Below are 20,087 nucleotides of genomic sequence, written 5' to 3' on the forward strand. Positions count from 1 at the left end.
CTCTTAATGTTATGACTTTTTTCTCGTAGGAAATGTACAACTTTATTCTCGTAAATTTACGACTTTATTCTCGCAATGTTATGACTTTTTTCTCGTAGGAAATGTATGACTTTATTCTCATAAATTTACGACTCACCCACTCTAGCTCTGAACATTCCGTGCCATTGACTCCCATGTTACGACTTTATTCTCGTAAATTTACGACTTTATTCTCGTAATGTTATAACTTTTTTCTCGTAGGAAATGTACGACTTTATTCTCGTAAATGTACGACTTTATTCTTGAAGTCTGTGTTTTCTTTTCTTCTCAGTGTGGCCCTAATACTCTGTTGTTTCATAGACATTTGTCATCGTCATATTAAAAAGTGTGTGTGTGTGTGTTTGAATGTTTTGCTAAATAAAGTTCACAGTGTTTGTTCACAGCTACAGAGTTCTCAGCAGGAAAACACTGTGTGTGTGTGTGTGTGTGTGTGATGGAGAGTATGAGTCATGGCTCCGTCTCTAGAGGACAGAGCTGCGTTTCTTGGACTCAGCAACATCAACAGAGTTTATTATAGTGATGATAAGAAGTAAACACACACACACACACACACACACACACACACACACACACACACACACACACACACACACACACACACACACACACACTGAGATGGCTTTAGAGCCTCTCATGGATCGACCCTTCAAAATAAAAGAGCAGAATGAACATTTATCAGTCTGACTCATAGTTGCATTTTCATAGTTTCACAACAATAAAGAAATGAAAACATCAGGATTTTATTTTTTTAAACAAACAGGAAATGAAAAAGTTTCAGTTCAACAAAATAAAAGTTGAAGTATTTTACTGCACTGCACTGTTTTTTAACCTTGGTTTTAGCTTTGCACGTGACCAATAAAATTATCTATCCATTGTTCTATCTATCTATCTATCTATCTATCTATCTATCTATCTATCTATCTATCTATCTATCTATCTATCTATCTATCTATCTATCTATCTATCTATCTATCTATCTATCTATCTATCTATCTATCTATATTATGTTTATTCACTTTTTATTTCCTGTATGTTTCAGTGTTACAGTTTGATGAAGGCCGTTGTCTTTATTTATTATTTAATTAATGTTATTTATTATAATTTCTCCGAGGAAACATGGAGGTTTTCCACAGTCTGATGGTTTTATTTTAAACTTTTTAAAACTTAAATCAAAAAGTGACTTGTTTTCATGAGGAAACAGAAACCGAAAAATTCTTGTTATGAGTGAGAGTGTGTGTGTGGGTGTGTCTCTCTCTGTGTGTGTGCCAGATCCATGGTGTGTGTGTGTGTGTGTGTGTCTCCAGTCTCCATGGACACCGGGTCAAACACGGAAGTGGTCCTCTTCATCTCCGTGCTGCAGGTAAACAACAAACCTCTCCTCTTTCATTTACACCTGTTTTTATTTCACCTGAACTGTCTCATTTATTATTAACGGTGGTAATATCGCGAGAAGACGCCACAACAACCGAGACTTTAACTTCTCTCCTCCGGTAGATTAATCTCATAGACATGTAGGTAGGTATATAATATGTCTATGATTCACCTCAGCAGCTGATGAACGGATGACATCATCCACGGTTTGTTGTCGTCACCTTCACGCGCTCACAGTTTGACAAACATCCACAGACGTCACGTCACGTTTAAAAGCCTCATTCTACTCGTGGTTCCATTATCGGACAGAGCGTCTTAATATCCGGTCGTCCCTCCAAAATAAAAGCCTTTTGATTATTAAAGTTTCCTTTTTTTTTCCCTTTTTAAAATATGGACAAATATAGAAAGGTAGAAAATAGCTATCATGATGAATGAGGAATTAATTAATTATAATGAAATCATATTAGTTTGAACATCATACCTACATTTAAACCCATAGCTCGCAAATTAACTTTTATCAGTTACAGCTTTTTGCAGCACCTCTTTAAACTGTCACTTGTAATGAACAGTGATGGAATAACAGCATTATAATATAACAGCGTTATAATAGGACAGCGTTATGTTATAAAAACAAAAAAATAGAGTTATGTTAGTAACAGTAACAGTACTCAAAAAACTACTGTTTCCCTGTTCTAACGCCGTTACTGTTACTGACAATAAAATGCTGCGTCAAGTTCCATCACAAAATAATACAGCTCCATTAAAGGTTCCATCCCAGGCAGCTCATTTTTGGCTAAATTATAAAAAAATCTAAGTAGCTATATCTAGTAAGTGTTAGAAAATAATTGATGACGTACGTGATATCAATGATGAATTGTGGTCGTCTGTGTGTCTTTGGTTGGACGGCCCCGTCTGTCAGTCAAACTGATAAATCACGCAACCGCCACAGAGACGAGAGCTGTGATCGCTCTGATCGCAGGTTTGGTTTCCAGCAGCGGTGTGGTGCGGTGTGTTACTCTCCCTGTCATTTATCTAACATCACATTTAGTCCCAAGCTGTTTAATGAGGGTAACAAACACAAGGTAAATATCCTGCACAATAACACAATAGTTACTTTTCCTGGTAGTTAGTTACTTTTTATAATGTTGTAATTAAGTCACTAACCCAGTTACCTTTGGGGGAAAGTAACTATAGTAACTATAACCAAGTACTTTTTAACAATAACATGCCCAACAGTCGTAATGAAACATAGAGGGTTTCCACCACAGCAGCTAGTGATTGGTCTATTCAACAGTTTTGGTGATTCCTGATTGGACGGGGGCGGTGGGTGCTTTTGTGCGATTGGAAAAAAAAAAAAAAAACGTTAAGTCCAGCTGCCTGGGATGGAAACTTTAATGTAGGCCTATACATTAGGGTTATGTGGTCCAAGTAATTTGACATATTTGAGCTTTTTATTTAAAAAATGTAACACAAATAGTTACTTTTCCTGGTAGTTAGTTACTTTTATAATGTAGTCATTAAATTATTAACCCAGTTACCTTTGGGGGGGAAAGTCACTAGTAACTATAACCAATTACTTTTTAACAATAACATGCCCTGTGCTCGGTCCTCAGGTGAACTGACCGACAGGATGCCCCGGTTCCAGGAGGAGTCGGGCCAGGCTCCTCCCTCTGGAGGAGGAAGAGGAGGAGGAGGAGGCCTGGTTGCTAGGCGATACAGGATGCTGAGGAGTCTGGGCCGAGGCAGCTTCGGCTCGGTGTATCTGGTGGAAGACACCAGAGCTGCAGACGGAGAGAAGCTGTGAGTAGTCGTAGAGTCACCTGGACTCACCTGGTGGCGGCTCATGAATATTAATGATCGTCAGCCTTCTGAATATTCATGAGCTGCTGCTGCCGGAGGTTTCGTCTCTTTAAAGGACGAACGACAAGAAAAACACAAAGAAAGTGAAGAAGTTAAAATGAACCTCAAACACCGGTCTTTTTGTTGTTGTTGTTTTTTTCTCCTAGATTTTAGTCTCTCATCCGTCATCCCCAATAATCTTGTTCCGATTGTCGATCGATCTGTGTTATATCTATAAAATACAGATAACAGCCACACTGCAAAAACTCAATATCTCACCAAGAATATTTGTCTTATTTCTAGTCAAAACAAATCTCATTCTACTTATAATAACACTCATCACATTAAAAAGCAGCTTGTTTTTAGACACTTTTTACTTCTTTCAAGCAGATTTTCACTTGAAATAAGTAGAAAAATCTGATAGTGGAGCAAGTTTTTCTTTCTTATTACAAGAACAAAAAACTTGCTTTCACTGGCAGATTTTTCTACTTATTTCAAGTGAAAATTAGTTAGAAACAAGTGAAAATGATCTAAAAACAAGTTAATTTTTAAGTGATGAGTCTTATTTTAAGTGGAAAGAGATTAGTTTTGACTAGAAATGAGACAAATATTCTTGGAAAGATTTTGAGTTTTTGCAGTGGGTGATCATTTTGACCAAGTAGCTCGCAAGCCGTAAAAGTTTTGGCCCCCCTGAGTTTGACTTCAGCAGTGGAAACACGTCAGAGCATTTAAGTAGAAATATAGGATAATGACTTATGTGTCACAAAAAAACAACCTTATGTCTAAAGAACCTTTTTATCTGACGTTTCATATTCATATCTACTCACCTGGTGCCTGTTCATGTGAAGTTTAATAAGGTATTTAAATCAGGATAGTTTCAGTGGGTTAGGAGGGTCTGAGTTGTTAATGAATTTTCACCGTTAATCGTCCACTTTTTTAAAATATTTATTTCGAACATGTAAAACGACATAAGGCACATTTTCAGTTTGTTCTTTCATATGTAAATAACAAACAAGTTGAAGAACCAAAAACAACAAGAAAAATACAAAATACAACAAGAAGTTGTGCTCATAGAATCGCACCTCTTTCCCACAAATCATAAATAGATTGTTTACTTGTCCCACTTCATTAATTGACCTTCATTCAATTGTTAGAAAAAAGAGAAAATGAAAATAGATAAGGTAAATACATGGCTTTAATTCATTCTTCAGACTGTTCCTTAGTTTCACCACATACAGACACACACAAACTAAGTAAAACAATCTTCTTAAATGATATTTTCCTTCCCTCTGACTAAACATGTCTGAATGTTTCCTGGGAACTGATGATGTCATGTGGTTCGACAGTTCAACTCTTCCACTCCGGCCCCGCCCACTTTCCCTTTTTATCTGAGTTTCATATTCATATCTACTCACCTGGTGCCTGTTGATGTGAAGTTTGATAAGGTATTTTAATCAGTGGGTTCCATCACTGTCTGCAGGTATAAAGGCATAGAGCTGCACCTACAACATTTTATTAATAAATATTAATCTCGAACATGTAAAACAAAATAATAAGGCACAATTTCAGTTTGTTCTTTCATATGTATAAATAACAAACAAGTTGAAGAACCAAAAACAACAAGAAAAGATACAAAAAGCCTCATCACAGCTACATATTCAAAAAGCTTCATTCTATTCTCTAAAAAGAGAAAATGAAAAAAATGAAGTAAGGAACGAGTGTCAGTGATTCACAGGGAGAAACACTAGATGGCAGCATCGAGCTATAAACACACACACACACACTCTTTCTCTTTCTCTCCCTCTTTTCTCTCTCGCTCTCACACACACACAGACACACACAGACACACACATATGATCACGCCTCTCTGAGCAGTGAAACTGAATTAGTCTGAAATCACAAACAGAGACTGAGATACAACATCCTCAGCTCTGATATGGGGTGTGTGTGTGTCTCTGTGTGTGTGTGTGTGTTCCAGTGCTAATGTGACACACACACACACACACACACACACACACACACACACACACACACACACAGGTGTTGCAGCTGTCTGCCTCTGTCTGAGCTCAGTGAGGAGAATCAGAGACGTGATGAAGGAGGAGGAGAGGATTCCTCTGTGTGTGTGTGTGTGTGTGTGTGTGTGTGTGTGTGTGAGTGTTTGTGTGTGTGTGTGTGTGACTGAAATACCTTCACAGACGTTGCTGCACAAGATGAAACAGTTTTATTGTTTCACTACACGCTCAGTGATCAGTTTATTAGGAACGGCAGCACACTGACATCATCATCATTAACCCTCTCTGGTCCAGATAGGAGGCGCTACATCGCATGCAAAACAGTACAGTACAGGAGTAACCGGCCAAAGACTTTCCTTTCAACCGTGCTGAATAAAGACGCAAAAACTGCCACTGCATCTGTTTCAGGTTTGGTAAATCACGTTGCATTTGCTAAATAAATCTGTTTGCATCTGCTCCTCCCAGTGTTTTTCACCTTCTGGCAGAAACCAAACGCCCATATTTATATATTCACTAAGGCTACAGGTTAAAGCAGAAGTAAGCGATCCGGTGGTTTTGGCTAATGCTGCATTCCAGGCAGGCTTTTGAAACCGTAAATTACAGCTTCAAGTCACAACTTACGACTTTGTAGCGTTCCAGGCAACCCACTCGTGTTTCTCCGACCTGTTTTACCTGTGAAAGTCACTATAACGGCCACTCGTAACTTCTGACCCGTGAACTCGTACCAGATCGAACTGGTACGACTTCACAGGTCGGAAAAACACGAGTTACGGGTTGCCTTGAACGCACCATAACAGTCCTCGTCCCTACGTCACCACATTCAGGCGCATCCCTTGGCTGCACACACAGAGAGGACTGCCCCTTTATGCCGTTCTCTCTCCTCATTGGATAAAGGTTGTAGGATACGAGGAAAGTTTTCTCCTGGGCTCAGAGCAGAGCAGAGTGACTGACAGACCCGTGTTTCAGACCAAACGCTCTATAGAAGTGATTGCTGTCGGAAGATACAACTATTTAAGACTTATAGTAACACAAATATATCACTTACTTCTGCTTTAAATGCATCACCGTGGTAACGCGTTTTTGCGCGTGCAATCAAGTTTGCACATGTTTTTACGCACGCAACCTCCAGTAGATCAGACTCAAAGTGTGGGAGGAACTTCATCCAGCTGTTTCATGTTTTCTCTGACAAACAGGAAGTGATTTGGGACTAGTCTTTGTGGCGGAGGGATATGACCTTTAACCTGAGGCCGTGGGGTGGCTAAAGCAAAATCTGCAGTATGCAAAAAATTCCCAGATGTCGTACAATTAAATTCGTAAAATATTTCCATTATCCATCTGACCAGTCTACGTGTATTTATTGATGTAAATGTGGTGATTTCTGTACGTAACGTTAGGCTCCAGAGCCCCGAGGCAGCGCTGCTCTTCTGTCCAATACACACAGGAAGCTTCATTTTTCATTCAAACAGACTAATGTGACTGATACAGTTGTTAGATTTCATCACTGAGACCAACATTTATCCCCTAAAAATAATTCAACCAGCCGGTGGTAAACCTCTAAAAACCTGCGGGTAAGTTAATTAGCGATGGTTTTCTCCCCCGGGATGAGGACGGAGGTTGGCCGGCCGAGCAGCTCTGCAGACCGGCTGCTGTCTCTGTGATGTCCCGGTCGCTGCGGAGCTTCACTTCTCTGAAAAACATCGGAGCAAACTTCTAAACAGCCGTCGTTTGGATAAACTGGCCGTATATTTGGGATCTAAACAGTTACTTTCTCACATGAAAAATATTAAAACTTAATAAAGTGACATAATAACAGAGCTAGAGCGGGAAATAAAACAGCTTTTAGCCTGTTTTACTGCCTGTCCACTCGGATCGTCCTCGTTTTGGACATTTCTGGTCTTGGTCTTGGTCTTGGTCTTAGTCCTGGTCTTGGTCTTGGTCTTGGTCTTGGTCTTGGTCTTGGTCTTGGTCCGGGTCCTGGTCCTGGTCCTGGTCTTGGTCTTGGTCTTGGTCTTAGTCTTAGTCCTGGTCTTGGTCTTGGTCTTGGTCTTGGTCCTGGTCTTAGTCCTGGTCTTGGTCTTAGTCCTGGTCTTGGTCTTGGTCTTGGTCTTGGTCTTGGTCTTGGTCTTAGTCCTGGTCTTGGTCTTGGTCTTGGTCTTGGTCTTGGTCTTGGTCTTGGACCTAGTTCTGGTCCTGGTCTTGGTCTTGGTCTTGGTTTTAGTCCTGGTCTTGGTCCTGGTCTTAGTCCTGGTCCTGGTCCTGGTCCTGGTCTTCTCCTCTCGGTCCGTTCAGACACCTCGGCTTTAATCAGGGCGTCACACCTCACAAAGACTTTCACTGTTGTTGCATAGCAACAGAGAGACGGTGCTCCCGGCTCGGGGGGTAGAGGGGTAGAGGGGGGGGGGGGCAGATCACAGAGGAACAAATTTGTAGCTGCAGATTCAAGTAAAACTCAGAGAGAAAGAGACAAAGCTGAGAGGTGTCTGTGTGTGTGTTTGAGCTGCATCATTTAAAGACTTTTATTGTGAAAGGGTTTCCACTTCCTGCAGCTCTGATACAAACAAAGTCAGAGAGAAGCTGCAACTTTAAACTGCTCACCTGTCCAATCAGAACTGAGTATCTGTCTTTTTTATTTATTTTATATTTTTTATTGGTTTATTTGTGTGGGACAGTGCACATTAATAAACATATAAAAACATGTAAATGTGGTGGATTGTAGCAGCTAGTGCTAGTTTCCATCCAGAGTCCCAAAACATAAAAACAATACAGTGTCAGAACAACAACAACAACATAGTATTATAACAAACGTAATGCAGATAAAGAGAGATAAAGTGCAAAAGTGCTGGGCCAAAGTGACAAGTGCTAGAGTGCAGGAGTGCACCTTTATTTCACCTGTAATTCAACTGTATCTCACCTTCATCTCACCTTTATTTCACCTGTATCTCACCTTTATTTCACCTGTATCTCGCCTTTATCTCGCCTTTATCTCACCTATAATTCACCTGTATCTCACCTTTATCTCACCTGTATCTCACCTGTATCTCACTTTTATCTCACCTCCGTCTCACCTTTATCTCACCTGTATCTCACCTTTATCTCACCTGTATCTCACCTTTATCTCACCTTTATCTCACCTGTATCTCACCTTTATCTCACCTGTATCTCACCTGTATCTCACTTTTATCTCACCTCCGTCTCACCTTTATCTCACCTGTATCTCACCTTTATCTCACCTGTATCTCACCTTTATCTCACCTGTATCTCACCTGTATCTCACCTTTATCTCACCTGTATCTCACCTGTATCTCACTTTTATCTCACCTCCGTCTCACCTTTATCTCACCTTTATCTCACCTGTATCTCACCTTTATCTCACCTGTATCTCACCTTTATCTCACCTTTATCTCACCTGTATCTCACCTTTATCTCACCTTTATCTCACCTGTATCTCACCTGTATCTCACCTGTATCTCACCTTTATCTCACCTTTATCTCACCTGTATCTCACCTGCCCCCCCCCCCCACCAGGAAGGTGTTGAAGCAGATCCCGGTGGGAGACCTCCGTCCCGATGAGACGGTTCGAGCGGCTCATGAAGCTCAGCTCTTGTCTCAGCTGCACCACCCGACCATCCTCACCTTCCACAGCAGCTTCCTGCACCGAGACGCCTTCTGCATCGTCACCGAGTACTGCCAGGTAACCCCCGGCAACGCCCGCAAGCAGTCGTCTGATTGGTTCACTTCTCAGACATGATAAAAGGTCACGTGATGTTTTATTCATGAGGTTTATTTCTGTTTATTTTCTTCATGTAATTTACATGAAACAGTTCCACTCTGCTCACAGCTGCAGTTGTTGATCCATCAATCCACTGATCTAAAAACTGATCCAGGATCTGATCTGAAGATCACTCAGTACGTTTACATGCAGAGCTTAATCGAGCTATGCTCAAAATTCGATTTTGGCGTCTTCTCTGCTCCACTTGGTGCGCACATGCATTGTCCAGCTTCAGTCCGACTAAGGTGTATACATGACGGAGAAAATCTAATTCCAATCGCATTATCTGGGTGTCTTAATCGTTGTTCTCCAACTCCGATTTCAGTCGGACTCAGGTGTTTACCTGCACTTCAGTTGTCCAGTTGTAGTCGGATTAAGGCAATAATTTGGTTTTTTCAAGTGTCATGTAAACGTACTGACTGAGTCATCAATCAAAGTCTGAACCAGTGAAACAGTGGAGCTGGTTCAGCACCGTGGACAGAGACAGAGTGGAGCTGTTGGAGCTGTTGGAGCTGTCCACGGTGCTGAGACTGAGACTGTCTCAGTTCTTCTTTTTCTTTTTCTCCTCCTTTTTCTTCTTTTCTCCTTCTTCTTCTTTTTCTCCTTCTCCATCTTTTTCTCCTCCTCCTTCTTTTTCTCCTTCTTCGTCTTTTTCTCCTCCTCCTCCTTCTTCACTTTCCTCTTCTTTTTCTCCTTCTTTTTCCTTTTCTACTCCTCCTTCTTCTTTTTCTCCGTCTTCGTCTTTTTCTTTTTCTCCTCCTCTACCTCCTTCTTCATCATTTTCTCCTTCCCCTTCCTCCTTTTCTTCTTTTCTCCTTCTTCGTCTTTTTCTCCTCCTCTACCTCCTGCTCCTTCTTTTTCTCCTCCTCCTTTTTCTTTTTCTCCTCCTTTTTCTTCTTTTCTCCTTCTTCTTTTTCTCCTTCTTTTTCTTCTTCCTTTTCTTCTTTTCTCCTTCTTCTTCTTTTTCTCTTTCTTCATCTTTTCCTCCTCCTCCTTCTTTTTCTCCTTTTCTCCTTCTCCTCCTTCTTCACTTTCCTCTTCTTTTTCTCCTTCTTTTTCCTTTTCTACTCCTCCTTCTTCGTCTTTTTCTTTTTCTCCTCCTCCTCTACCTCCTTCTTCATCTTTTTCTCCTTCCCCTTCCTCCTTTTCTTCTTTTCTCCTTCTTCATCTTTTTCTCCTCCTCTACCTCCTGCTCCTTCTTTTTCTCCTTCGTCTTTTTCTCCTCCTCCTCTTCCTTCTTCTTATTTTTCTCCTCCTTTTTCTCCTTCTTCCCCTTTTTCTTTTCTCCTTCTTCTTCACTTTCTTCTTCCTTTTCTCCTTCTTTTTCTCCTCCTCCTCCTCCTCCATCTTTTTCTCCTCCTCCTTCTCCTTTTTCTTTTTCTCCTCTTCCTCTTCCTTCTTCTTCTTTTTCTCCTTCTTCCCCTTTTTCTTTTTCTCCTTCTCCTCCTTCCTTTTCTTCTTTTCTCCTTCTTCACTTTCTTCTTCCTTTTCTCCTTCTTTTTCTCCTCCTCCTCCTCCTCCTCCATCTTTTTCTCCTCCTCCTCCTTCTCCTTCTTTTTCTCCTCCTCCTCCTCCTCCTCCTTTTTCTCCTTCTCCATCTTTTTCTCCTCCATCTTTTTCTCCTCCTCCTCCTCCTCCTTCGTCTTCTTCTTTTTCTCAGTGTCTGAACAATAAGAGAAAATGAAGCAACAATATGAAACTGGATCTCCCCCCTCCTCATCCTCCTCCTCAGTATTTTCATTATACCCCTCTTCTCCTCCTCCCCTCCTCCTCTCCTCCTCCTCTCCATTACAGCAGGTATCCTCCTCCCCCCTCCTCTCCTCCTCCTCCTCCTGTCTTCCTCCTCTCTAATGAACCTCTCGCTGCTTCATGGTGTTTTCTTCTCATTCTCCTCCAACTCGTCATCTGGTGGAGACCCCCACTCCCCCCACTCCCCCCCTCACCCCCCCATCTTCGTTATCCGGCTGTCCTCCCCCCTGCAGCCCTGCCCCCCCCACCACCACCACCCCTTTTTCTCAGTGAGAGCTTGAAGCTTTAAAGGGATAGTTCACCCAAAATTGAAATTTCACTCATTATTTACTCACACTGCAAAAACTCAAAATCTTTCCAAGAATATTTGTCTTATTTCTTGTCAAAATGTCTCATTTCTAGTCAAAACTAATCTCTTTCCACTTAAAATAAGACTCATCACCTAAAAAATAACTTCTTTTTAGATCATTTTCACTTGTTTCAAACTAATTTTCACTTGAAATAAGTAGAAAAATCTGCCAGTGAAAGCAAGTTTTTTGTGCTTGTAATAAGGAAGAAAAACTTGCTCCACTGTCTGATTTTTCTACATATTTAAAGTGGAAAATTTGCTTGAAAAAATTAAAAAGTGTCTAAAAACAAGCTACTTTTTAAATGTGATGAGTCTTATTTTAAGTAGAATTTGATTTATTTAGACTAGGAATGACATTTTGACTAGAAATAAGACAAATATTCTTGGTAAGATTTTGAATTTTTGCAGTGCACCCTCATGTGGACTATTAAGGGCTGTGAGAAGTTTCAGAGTCCTCCGTGGCTTCTCTGAGTTACAGGGGGTCTCGGCGTAGCAGTGCATGTCCATATGACGGTTGCAAATGGATACCAACTGTCTTCGTAACAAAAAGACACACCAAAAAACATCCAAATACCTCCATGCTGCTCGTATGTAATGTCCCTCTTGTATTGAAGCCCCGACATGAGAAATTGTCCCGAAAAAAAATTTAATAAGTCTATATTTCAAGCTTGTTTTGTAGTGGAAGCTTCGAGATGTTTTTTGGAAACAAATTTCAATTTTGGGTGAACTATCCCTTTAATTCCTCCTCCTCCTCCTCCTCCTTCTGCAGATCTGCTGTTCACAAGGCTTCATACACACACCAGTATAAACCAGTATGAGCACACACACACACACACACTCTAGTATGAAGGGTGTTCAGATGTGAAACCAGTGGCGTCCACTCGTTCCTCAGTGAGATGAGAAGTCTGAGTCTCTCCTCTCGCCTCTCAGACCCTCTGAGCTATTGTTTCTAGTCAGACCATTACCCACAATCCCCTGCGGAGCGGTGGAGGACTCCAGGGTTTCACAGCGGCGCATTAAACTGAACAGAAGTCAGAGTCAGATCTCTTATTACTGAGAAGAAAAGAGGAGCAAGAAGAACCAAGAGCTGCAGTTTAAAATGGTTTTTACTCTCTGCACAGAGACAGAAACTGAAGCTTCTATTACAGTAAAGCTCCTTCAAAATAAAGCTAGATGTTTGTGTTAAAGCTCCTTCAAAATAAAGCTAGATGTTTGTGTTAAAGCTCCATACAGTATAAAGGTAGATGTTTGTATTAAAGCTCCATACAGTATAAAGGTAGATGTTTGTGTTAAAGCTCCATACAGTATAAAGGTAGATGTTTGTGTTAAAGCTCCATACAGTATAAAGGTAGATGTTTGTATTAAAGCTCCATACAGTATAAAGGTAGATGTTTGTGTTAAAGCTCCATACAGTATAAAGGTAGATGTTTGTGTTAAAGCTCCATACAGTATAAAGGTAGATGTTTGTGTTAAAGCTCCATACAGTATAAAGGTAGATGTTTGTGTTAAAGCTCCATACAGTATAAAGGTAGATGTTTGTATTAAAGCTCCATACAGTATAAAGGTAGATGTTTGTGTTAAAGCTCCATACAGTATAAAGGTAGATGTTTGTATTAAAGCTCCATACAGTATAAAGGTAGATGTTTGTGTTAAAGCTCCATACAGTATAAAGGTAGATGTTTGTATTAAAGCTCCATACAGTATAAAGGTAGATGTCCATGTGTAGTGTGATTATAAAGCAGCTCTAGGTTCTATATTAATACTGTGAAAGTATCAAAGCCTCAGTCCACAGAGAAATACACACAGCCTGTATTCAGAAACTGAGCCTTAAAACCAGCCGTCAGGACTTCCTGTCACTTTGTGATGTCACAACTAAGCCCCACCCCCTCACCACCTGGACAACACCATCCAACAACAACTTTGCAGGATTTGGTTTCTCTCAATTGTTTTATTCTGAAATCTGCTCTGTTTTGTATTGGATCACTTTAGAAAACAGTCAGCCAATCAGAAGACAGACTCAGAGCCTCCTCCTGTCTTCTGATTGGCTGACCGCGATCGTAACGGCCGGTGTAGTTACCATGGATACAACCATGGTAGGTACCAACATAAAAAGAGGAGTAAAGCAATATATTAAGCGGTAATATATATATATATATATATATATTTAAGCATCAAAATTTGTTCAATCAAACCCACATAGTTTGAAACAACATTAAAAACACACACAGCCAGTGTCACAACTAAGCATAACGTCCGCTAGCTTAATGCTAACGTTAATGTAAAACACCATAGACGGGCTAACAGAAATTAGCATCGCTATCCAGAGTCTGTGGTCAGTTTATAACGCTTGTTAGGAAATTAGCTCCGACGTTTGTTGTGGGAGTCTGTGGAAGCTGTGACCGGACAACTCTGGCAGCCTGAACACATTTATTGAGGCTGCTGCACTACTGCATTTATTTGGTAGCTACACCGGTCACTACTGCATTTATTTGGTAGCTACACCGGTCACTACTGCATTTATTTGGTAGCTACACCGGTCGCTACTGCATTTATTTGGTAGCTACACCGGTCACTACTTCATTTATTTGGTAGCTACACCGGTCGCTACTGCATTTATTTGGTAGCTACACCGGTCACTACTTCATTTATTTGGTAGCTACACCGGTCGCTACTGCATTTATTTGGTAGCTACACCGGTCACTACTTCATTTATTTGGTAGCTACACCGGTCGCTACTGCATTTATTTGGTAGCTACACCGGTCGCTACTGCATTTATTTGGTAGCTACACCGGTTACTACTGCATTTATTTGGTAGCTACACCGGTCGCTACTGCATTTATTTGGTAGCTACACCGGTCACTACTGCATTTATTTAGTAGCTACACCGGTCACTACTGCATTTATTTGGTAGCTACACCGGTCACTACTTCATTTATTTGGTAGCTACACCGGTCACTACTTCATTTATTTAGTAGCTACACCGGTCACTACTGCATTTATTTGGTAGCTACACCGGTCACTACTGCATTTATTTGGTAGCTACACCGGTCACTACTGCATTTATTTGGTAGCTACACCGGTCGCTCTGGGCTGCTGTGGTAACGGCGTCGATCCGTGACCGCAATGCATGATGGGATATCTTGCTCCGGTTAGTGACCATCGGATGTTCACTACACTTCGCGGTGAATTGTGGGATAGATTCAGTCACTAGATAGTGAACATTAATAATCACTAAACATTCGGACACCACTGCAACAACTGGTCACTAGATAGTGAGTAGGGGGGGATTCTGGATTCAGACCTGGTCTCTCTGCCCCCCCCCCCCTTCAGGACCTGGACTTGGACTCTAAGCTGGAGGAGCTGAGGCGAAGTGGGCGGAGCCTCCCCGAAGACCAGGTCATTGATTGGCTCATCCAGTTGCTGCTCGGTCTGCACTACATGCATGACAGGTGTGTGTGTTTATTAGATCCCCATTAGCTGCTGTAAAGGTGTGTGTGTGTGTGTGTGTGTGTGTGTGTGTGTGAAGGAAGGGTATGGTCACCATGGCAACTCCTCCCTCCTCCCCTCAAGTTCATGTGTTCTCCTCCTCCCTCCCTCCCTCAGGCTCTCAGAGGTCAGAGGTCGCCCCTCATTAGACCTAATGAACAGACGTTACAGACGGGTTCAGTTGGGATCAATCGATCGAGTTATAAATAGGTGTAAAACTGATCAATGGTCTGTTTCCTGCAGGAGAATCCTCCACAGAGACCTGAAGGCCAAGAACGTCTTCCTGAAACGAAACCTCCTGAAGATCGGTCAGTTCCCTCCGTCGACAACACAACAACACAACAACACAACAACACGAACCGTGAACAGAAATAGAAGCAGTTGAATCACGAGCCGTGTTCCAGTGGATCGGCTCCGGGCCAGGTTTTATCTGGAGCCTGGACTCAGCAGATTGTCACACACACACACACACACACACACACACACACACACACACACACACTTAAACTCGTCCTTTCTGTTTCTGTTTGATCGATCGTCCTCCGTCCTTGACGTCCAGTCACCTACTGACCTCACCGGGCTTTACTTTACTTTACTGTATTTGTTTATTTGGGTGGGACAATGTGCCGGATTACAGCAGCAGTGCTAATTTCCATCCCAAAAATATAAAACAGTACAGTGACAGAAAAACATAGTATTATAAACGACGTAACAATGCAGACAACAAGGACATAACAAAACAACTATAACGAGATAAAACATTGACATTTTTACAACACTTCCATGGGTAGTGGGACCTGTTGCTCACCCTGAGGTTTCTCTGATTTTTCCCTGTTAAAAGGGTTTCCATGGAGTTTTTCCTCAGTGGATGTGAGGGTCTAAGGACAGAGGATATTGTTATGATGGGATGTAAAGCCCTTTGAGACAAACTGTTTGTAAAAACGGGCTATACAAATAAAATTGCCTTGCCTTGCCTTAAGAGTTTCTGAGAGATAAAGTGCAAGGTGCAAAAGTGCCGGGCCAAAGTGACAAGTGCTAGAGTGCAGGAGTGCATCATGGGTACCAAGTTGTATTGCACGATGCCCTAAAGTGCACATCAGATTAAAGTGCCAGATTGTGTTGCACGATGCCCGTACACACAGATGCACAAGCAGGAGTGTGTAGATATTGCAAGCGATGTGATACATAATAGTAATTATGTAAGTACTACTAGAACCAAAAAATACGTACACAGAAAAAACATTGTGTACAATTGACTGAAAAATAAAGACTCAAGTGGTACCCCGACAGTTGTTCTATATAAGTTACAGGTGGTTACATGTCTGGTTTGTTTGTAACCATGCTTTTAGTTTTCCCTCGGGCGTTCCTATTGGCTGCAGAGTTCAGGTAAATGTTGCTGTGTTGTTGTTGCTAGGTGACTTCGGCGTGTCCTGCCTGCTGATGGGGTCATGTGACCTGGCCTCCACCTTCACCGGGACGCCGTTCTACATGAGTCCAGAGGTTCTGAACCAGCAGGGCTACGACTCCAAGTCCGACATGTGGTGAGGCCTCGTAAAGACACGACATCACTTCCTGTTTCCTCCTCCTCAGCTCATTGGTTCCTACCGAACACGGCAAAACACTGAATCCCTCAAGTTTCTATCAAAGACGGTTTCTCAGTGACTCCGCCCCCTTTAGGAGACCGGCAGACCATGACTCCGCCCCCTTTAGGAGACCAGTGGACCGTGACTCCGCCCCCTTTAGGAGACTAGAAGACCGTGACTCCGCCCCCTTTAGGAGACTAGAAGACAGTGACTCCGCCCCCTTTAGGAGACCAGCAGACCGTGACTCCGCCCCCTTTAGGAGACCAGCAGACCGTGACTCCGCCCCCTTTAGGAGACTAGCAGACTGTGACTCCGCCCCCTTTAGGAGATCGACAGACCGTGACTCCGCCCCCTTTAGGAGACCAGCAGACCGTGACTCCGCCCCCTTTAGGAGACCACTAGACTATGTCTCCGCCCTCTTTAGGAGACTAGCAGGCCGTGACTCCGCCCCCTTTAGGAGACCAGCAGACCGTGACTCCGCCCCCTTTAGGAGACCGGCGGACCGTGACTCCGCCCCCTTTAGGAGACCAGCAGACGTGACTCCGCCCCCTTTAGGAGACCAGCAGACAGTGACCCCGCCCCCTTTAGGAGACCAGCGGACCGTGACCCCGCCCCCTTTAGGAGACCAGCGGACCGTGACCCCGCCCCCTTTAGGAGACCAGCGGACCGTGACCCCGCCCCCTTTAGGAGACCAGCGGACCGTGACTCCGCCCCCTTTAGGAGACCACTAGACTATGACTCCACCCCCTTTAGGAGACCAACAGACCGTGACTCCGCCCCCTTTAGGAGACCAACAGACAGTGACTCCGCCCCCTTTAGGAGACCAGTGGACCGTGACTCCGCCCCCTTTAGGAGACCAGCAGACCGTGACTCCGCCCCCTTTAGGAGACCAGCAGACCGTGACTCCGCCCCCTTTAGGAGAGTCCCCGAAGTAAATACTATTTTAAATACATTTTCATGTGTTACGTTTTTTTTCTCATTTTTCCTTCTTCCCAGAAAAAAATATGTATTATGTAGGCTACTGTACACATATGTAGAAGAACAAACTTTGGCCAAAACAAACAATATATATATACGTATATATATATATACGTATATATACTGTATATATATATGTGTTTGCGTATGTGTGTGTTGACTTCTGACAGAGCTTCTCTAGAAACAGTAAATCTGAATCTGTTGGGACTATTTTCAGCAGTGGATGAATCTGCATCTGTGTGTGTGGAATTTAATGGTTCATAAAAAACAGTGCAGAACAAACTCAGTGTGTTAACCCCCAGCTTCACCACTGTTTACAACACACATGAACACACACACACACACACAGGCGTGCGCTGTGGGTCTGTAAACAGGAATATTTCTGCAGAGCCGTTTTGATTGGTTCAGAGCTGGAGGCTGTACAGGTGCATCGTGGGACATGGAGGGAAGAACAGGAATTCATTTGGTTTAGTTCGAGCAGCAGGAAGAAAAATGAGACGAGAGGCAACAACTCGTCAGTGATCAATCAATCAATCAATCAATCAATCAATCAATCAAATGATGAAGATAAAAGAACAAAAAACAAGTAATAAGCATAAATAATAAGAGATAAAAAGGAAAATAATCAGATTTAAGATAAAAACCAGTTGAACAGTTCAAATGCTGAATAATGGATAAATAATAATAATAATATTCAACCATCGTGGTGAGTTCAATGCCCTCAGGCGTTCAGCAGGTGGAGGCTGTTTACTCCTGAGTGTCCCTGAAGGAAACAGACATGACAATAAATCAAACACAGGGTCAGTGAACTCAGCAGAGACCTGATACAGGAGTGAAGCTCAGTCAGTGAACACAACACGGTCAATAACAAGACTCTGAGCTGTCAGCTGACGTGTCCCTGAAGGCATCAGGTGGGTTCAGCTGCTGCAAATAAAAAACAAACTAACTAAAAGAAACTTTGATGTCAAAGAGTCGATTTCCCCCAAAACCTCACAGCTTGTTGTTGGTTTTGTTGGTTGGTCTAAGATAAGAGTTCGTTAGCCTAGTTAGCCTAAGGCAGCGGTTCTGAAACTTTTTTACATCAAGGACCCTGAATCAAAACAAATTCGACCACGGACGCCCATTGGAAAAAGTTTTGAAACAAACACTAGGAATACTCCAATATTTGTTTTGAGACTGAATAATATTACTTTCTTACTCAATGTACGCTCAAGGGCCAATGGCTTGGATTTTTTTCTTTCTTTTCATTTCTTTTTCCTTTTAAAGTTTACAAAAATTCTAGGAAAAACTGGTGAAATTAAAAAGAAAAAAAGTCAGAAGATTTCCAAAAAAAGTTTTTTTTTTAAATCTTGAAAAAAATGTGGTAAATGTTCTCAAAAAACTTTAACATTTCTAGAAAAAAATGGTACGATTTCTCAAGAAAAAGTTTTTTTTTTAAATCTAGAAGAAAAGTAGTAAAATTTCTCAAATCTTTTTTTTTTTTAATTTCTAGAAAAAGTTTTTAAAAATTCTAGAAAAAAAGTGGTAGCCTTCATTTTCTCAAAAAAGTGGTAAAATTTCTCAAAAAAAATTCTAGAAAAAAGTGGTAAAAATTTCTGAAATAAAATAATTTGAAAAAAATCTAGAAAAAAGTGGTAAATTTTCTCAAAAAAAGAAAAAAGTTTAAATATTTCTAGAAAAAAAGTGTAAAAAATCCAAGGAAAAAAAGAGGTAAAATTTGCAGTAATAGTTGGGGACCCCCTTTAGCCCACTGAAGGACCCCTGAGGGTCCCGGACCAGACTTTGAGAACCAGTGGCCTAAACGACGCCGTGCTCTTATTTTGAAAAGGGAGAGAAACCGCTAACGGGGCTGATGATGATGTCACAGTGTGTGTCTACAGGTTTGAACAGCTTGAGTGTGTGTGTGTGTGTGTGTGTGTTTGTGTGTGTGTGTGTGTGTGTGTGTGTGTGTGTTTGGTCAATTAACGACCTGCTCCACTTCCTGTCGTCTTAATTACCTCCGTCTGTTTGTTTGTTTGTTACCTGACGATGCGCCCGCCCACAGAACAACATCTGTTGCCCCGGCAACAGGCTCCGTTTCACCGTCTCCGTGGCGACTAATTAACCAACACGTCCGTGATGCGTTCAGGAGCGTCGTTCAGCTCGTTAACTAATCACCGATCTAATTAGTCGCCCCGGCAACGCGGCGCCCCCCTGCAGGCTCATCACCGTTACCGCTGCTGCTGCTGCTGCTGCTGTGAATTATGGGATAGAATGAGGTCACAGCGTCTTAACGAGGTCAGAGTTAACCCCTTCACCCCCTCCGCTCTCATTGAGTCACTTCCTGTTGACTGATGATCGTTAGAACAACAACGTGTTTATGTTGAAACAAACAAGGTGAAGCACACACACACACACACACACACTGACTCACACTGACACACACACACACACACACCCACACACACACACACACACACACACACACACACACACTGACTCACACTGACACACACACACACACACACACACACACACACACACACACATGAACCCTATCCCCCCTTTGTCTTTTATTTAGAGGATCATTAACTAAGATTATAATGAAAAAACAACAGCTTCATTAGAGGAAGAAAACTTCATCACCTGCTGTTAATGACCTCCTCTTCCTCCTCCTTCTTTTTCCTTCTCCTTCTCTTTTTCCTCCATTCTTCTTCTTCCTCCTCCTCCTTCCTCTTCTACCTCCTCCTTTTTCTTCCTCCTTTTCCTCCTTCTTCTCCTCCTCCTCCTCCTTCTTCTGTCTTCCTTCTTCTTCTCCTCCTCCTCCTCTCTCCTCCTCTTCCTTTTCCTCCTCTTTCTTCTCACCTCCTCTTCCTCCTCCCTCCTCTCCTCTTCTCTCCTCCTCCTCCTCCTCTCTCCTCCTCTTCCT

General features: G+C 42.2%; 1 protein-coding gene across 1 annotated transcript in view; it reads left to right on the forward strand.

The window, feature by feature from the left end:
• Positions 1-3,040: 3,040 nt before the first annotated feature.
• The window catches only part of nek11 (NIMA-related kinase 11), a 57,038-nt gene continuing 39,991 nt past the window's right edge, over positions 3,041-20,087 (forward strand). Inside the window, exons 1-5 of the mRNA XM_085803255.1 lie at positions 3,041-3,210; positions 8,790-8,955; positions 14,463-14,581; positions 14,862-14,926; positions 16,033-16,159. Coding sequence (XP_085659381.1) covers positions 3,041-3,210; positions 8,790-8,955; positions 14,463-14,581; positions 14,862-14,926; positions 16,033-16,159 — 647 coding nt within the window. The remainder of the gene's footprint in view (positions 3,211-8,789; positions 8,956-14,462; positions 14,582-14,861; positions 14,927-16,032; positions 16,160-20,087) is intronic.

Source organism: Trachurus japonicus, chromosome 16 (assembly GCF_045865225.1).
Source record: "Trachurus japonicus isolate A0001 chromosome 16, Traja_1.0".
Lineage (NCBI taxonomy): Eukaryota > Metazoa > Chordata > Actinopteri > Carangiformes > Carangidae > Trachurus > Trachurus japonicus.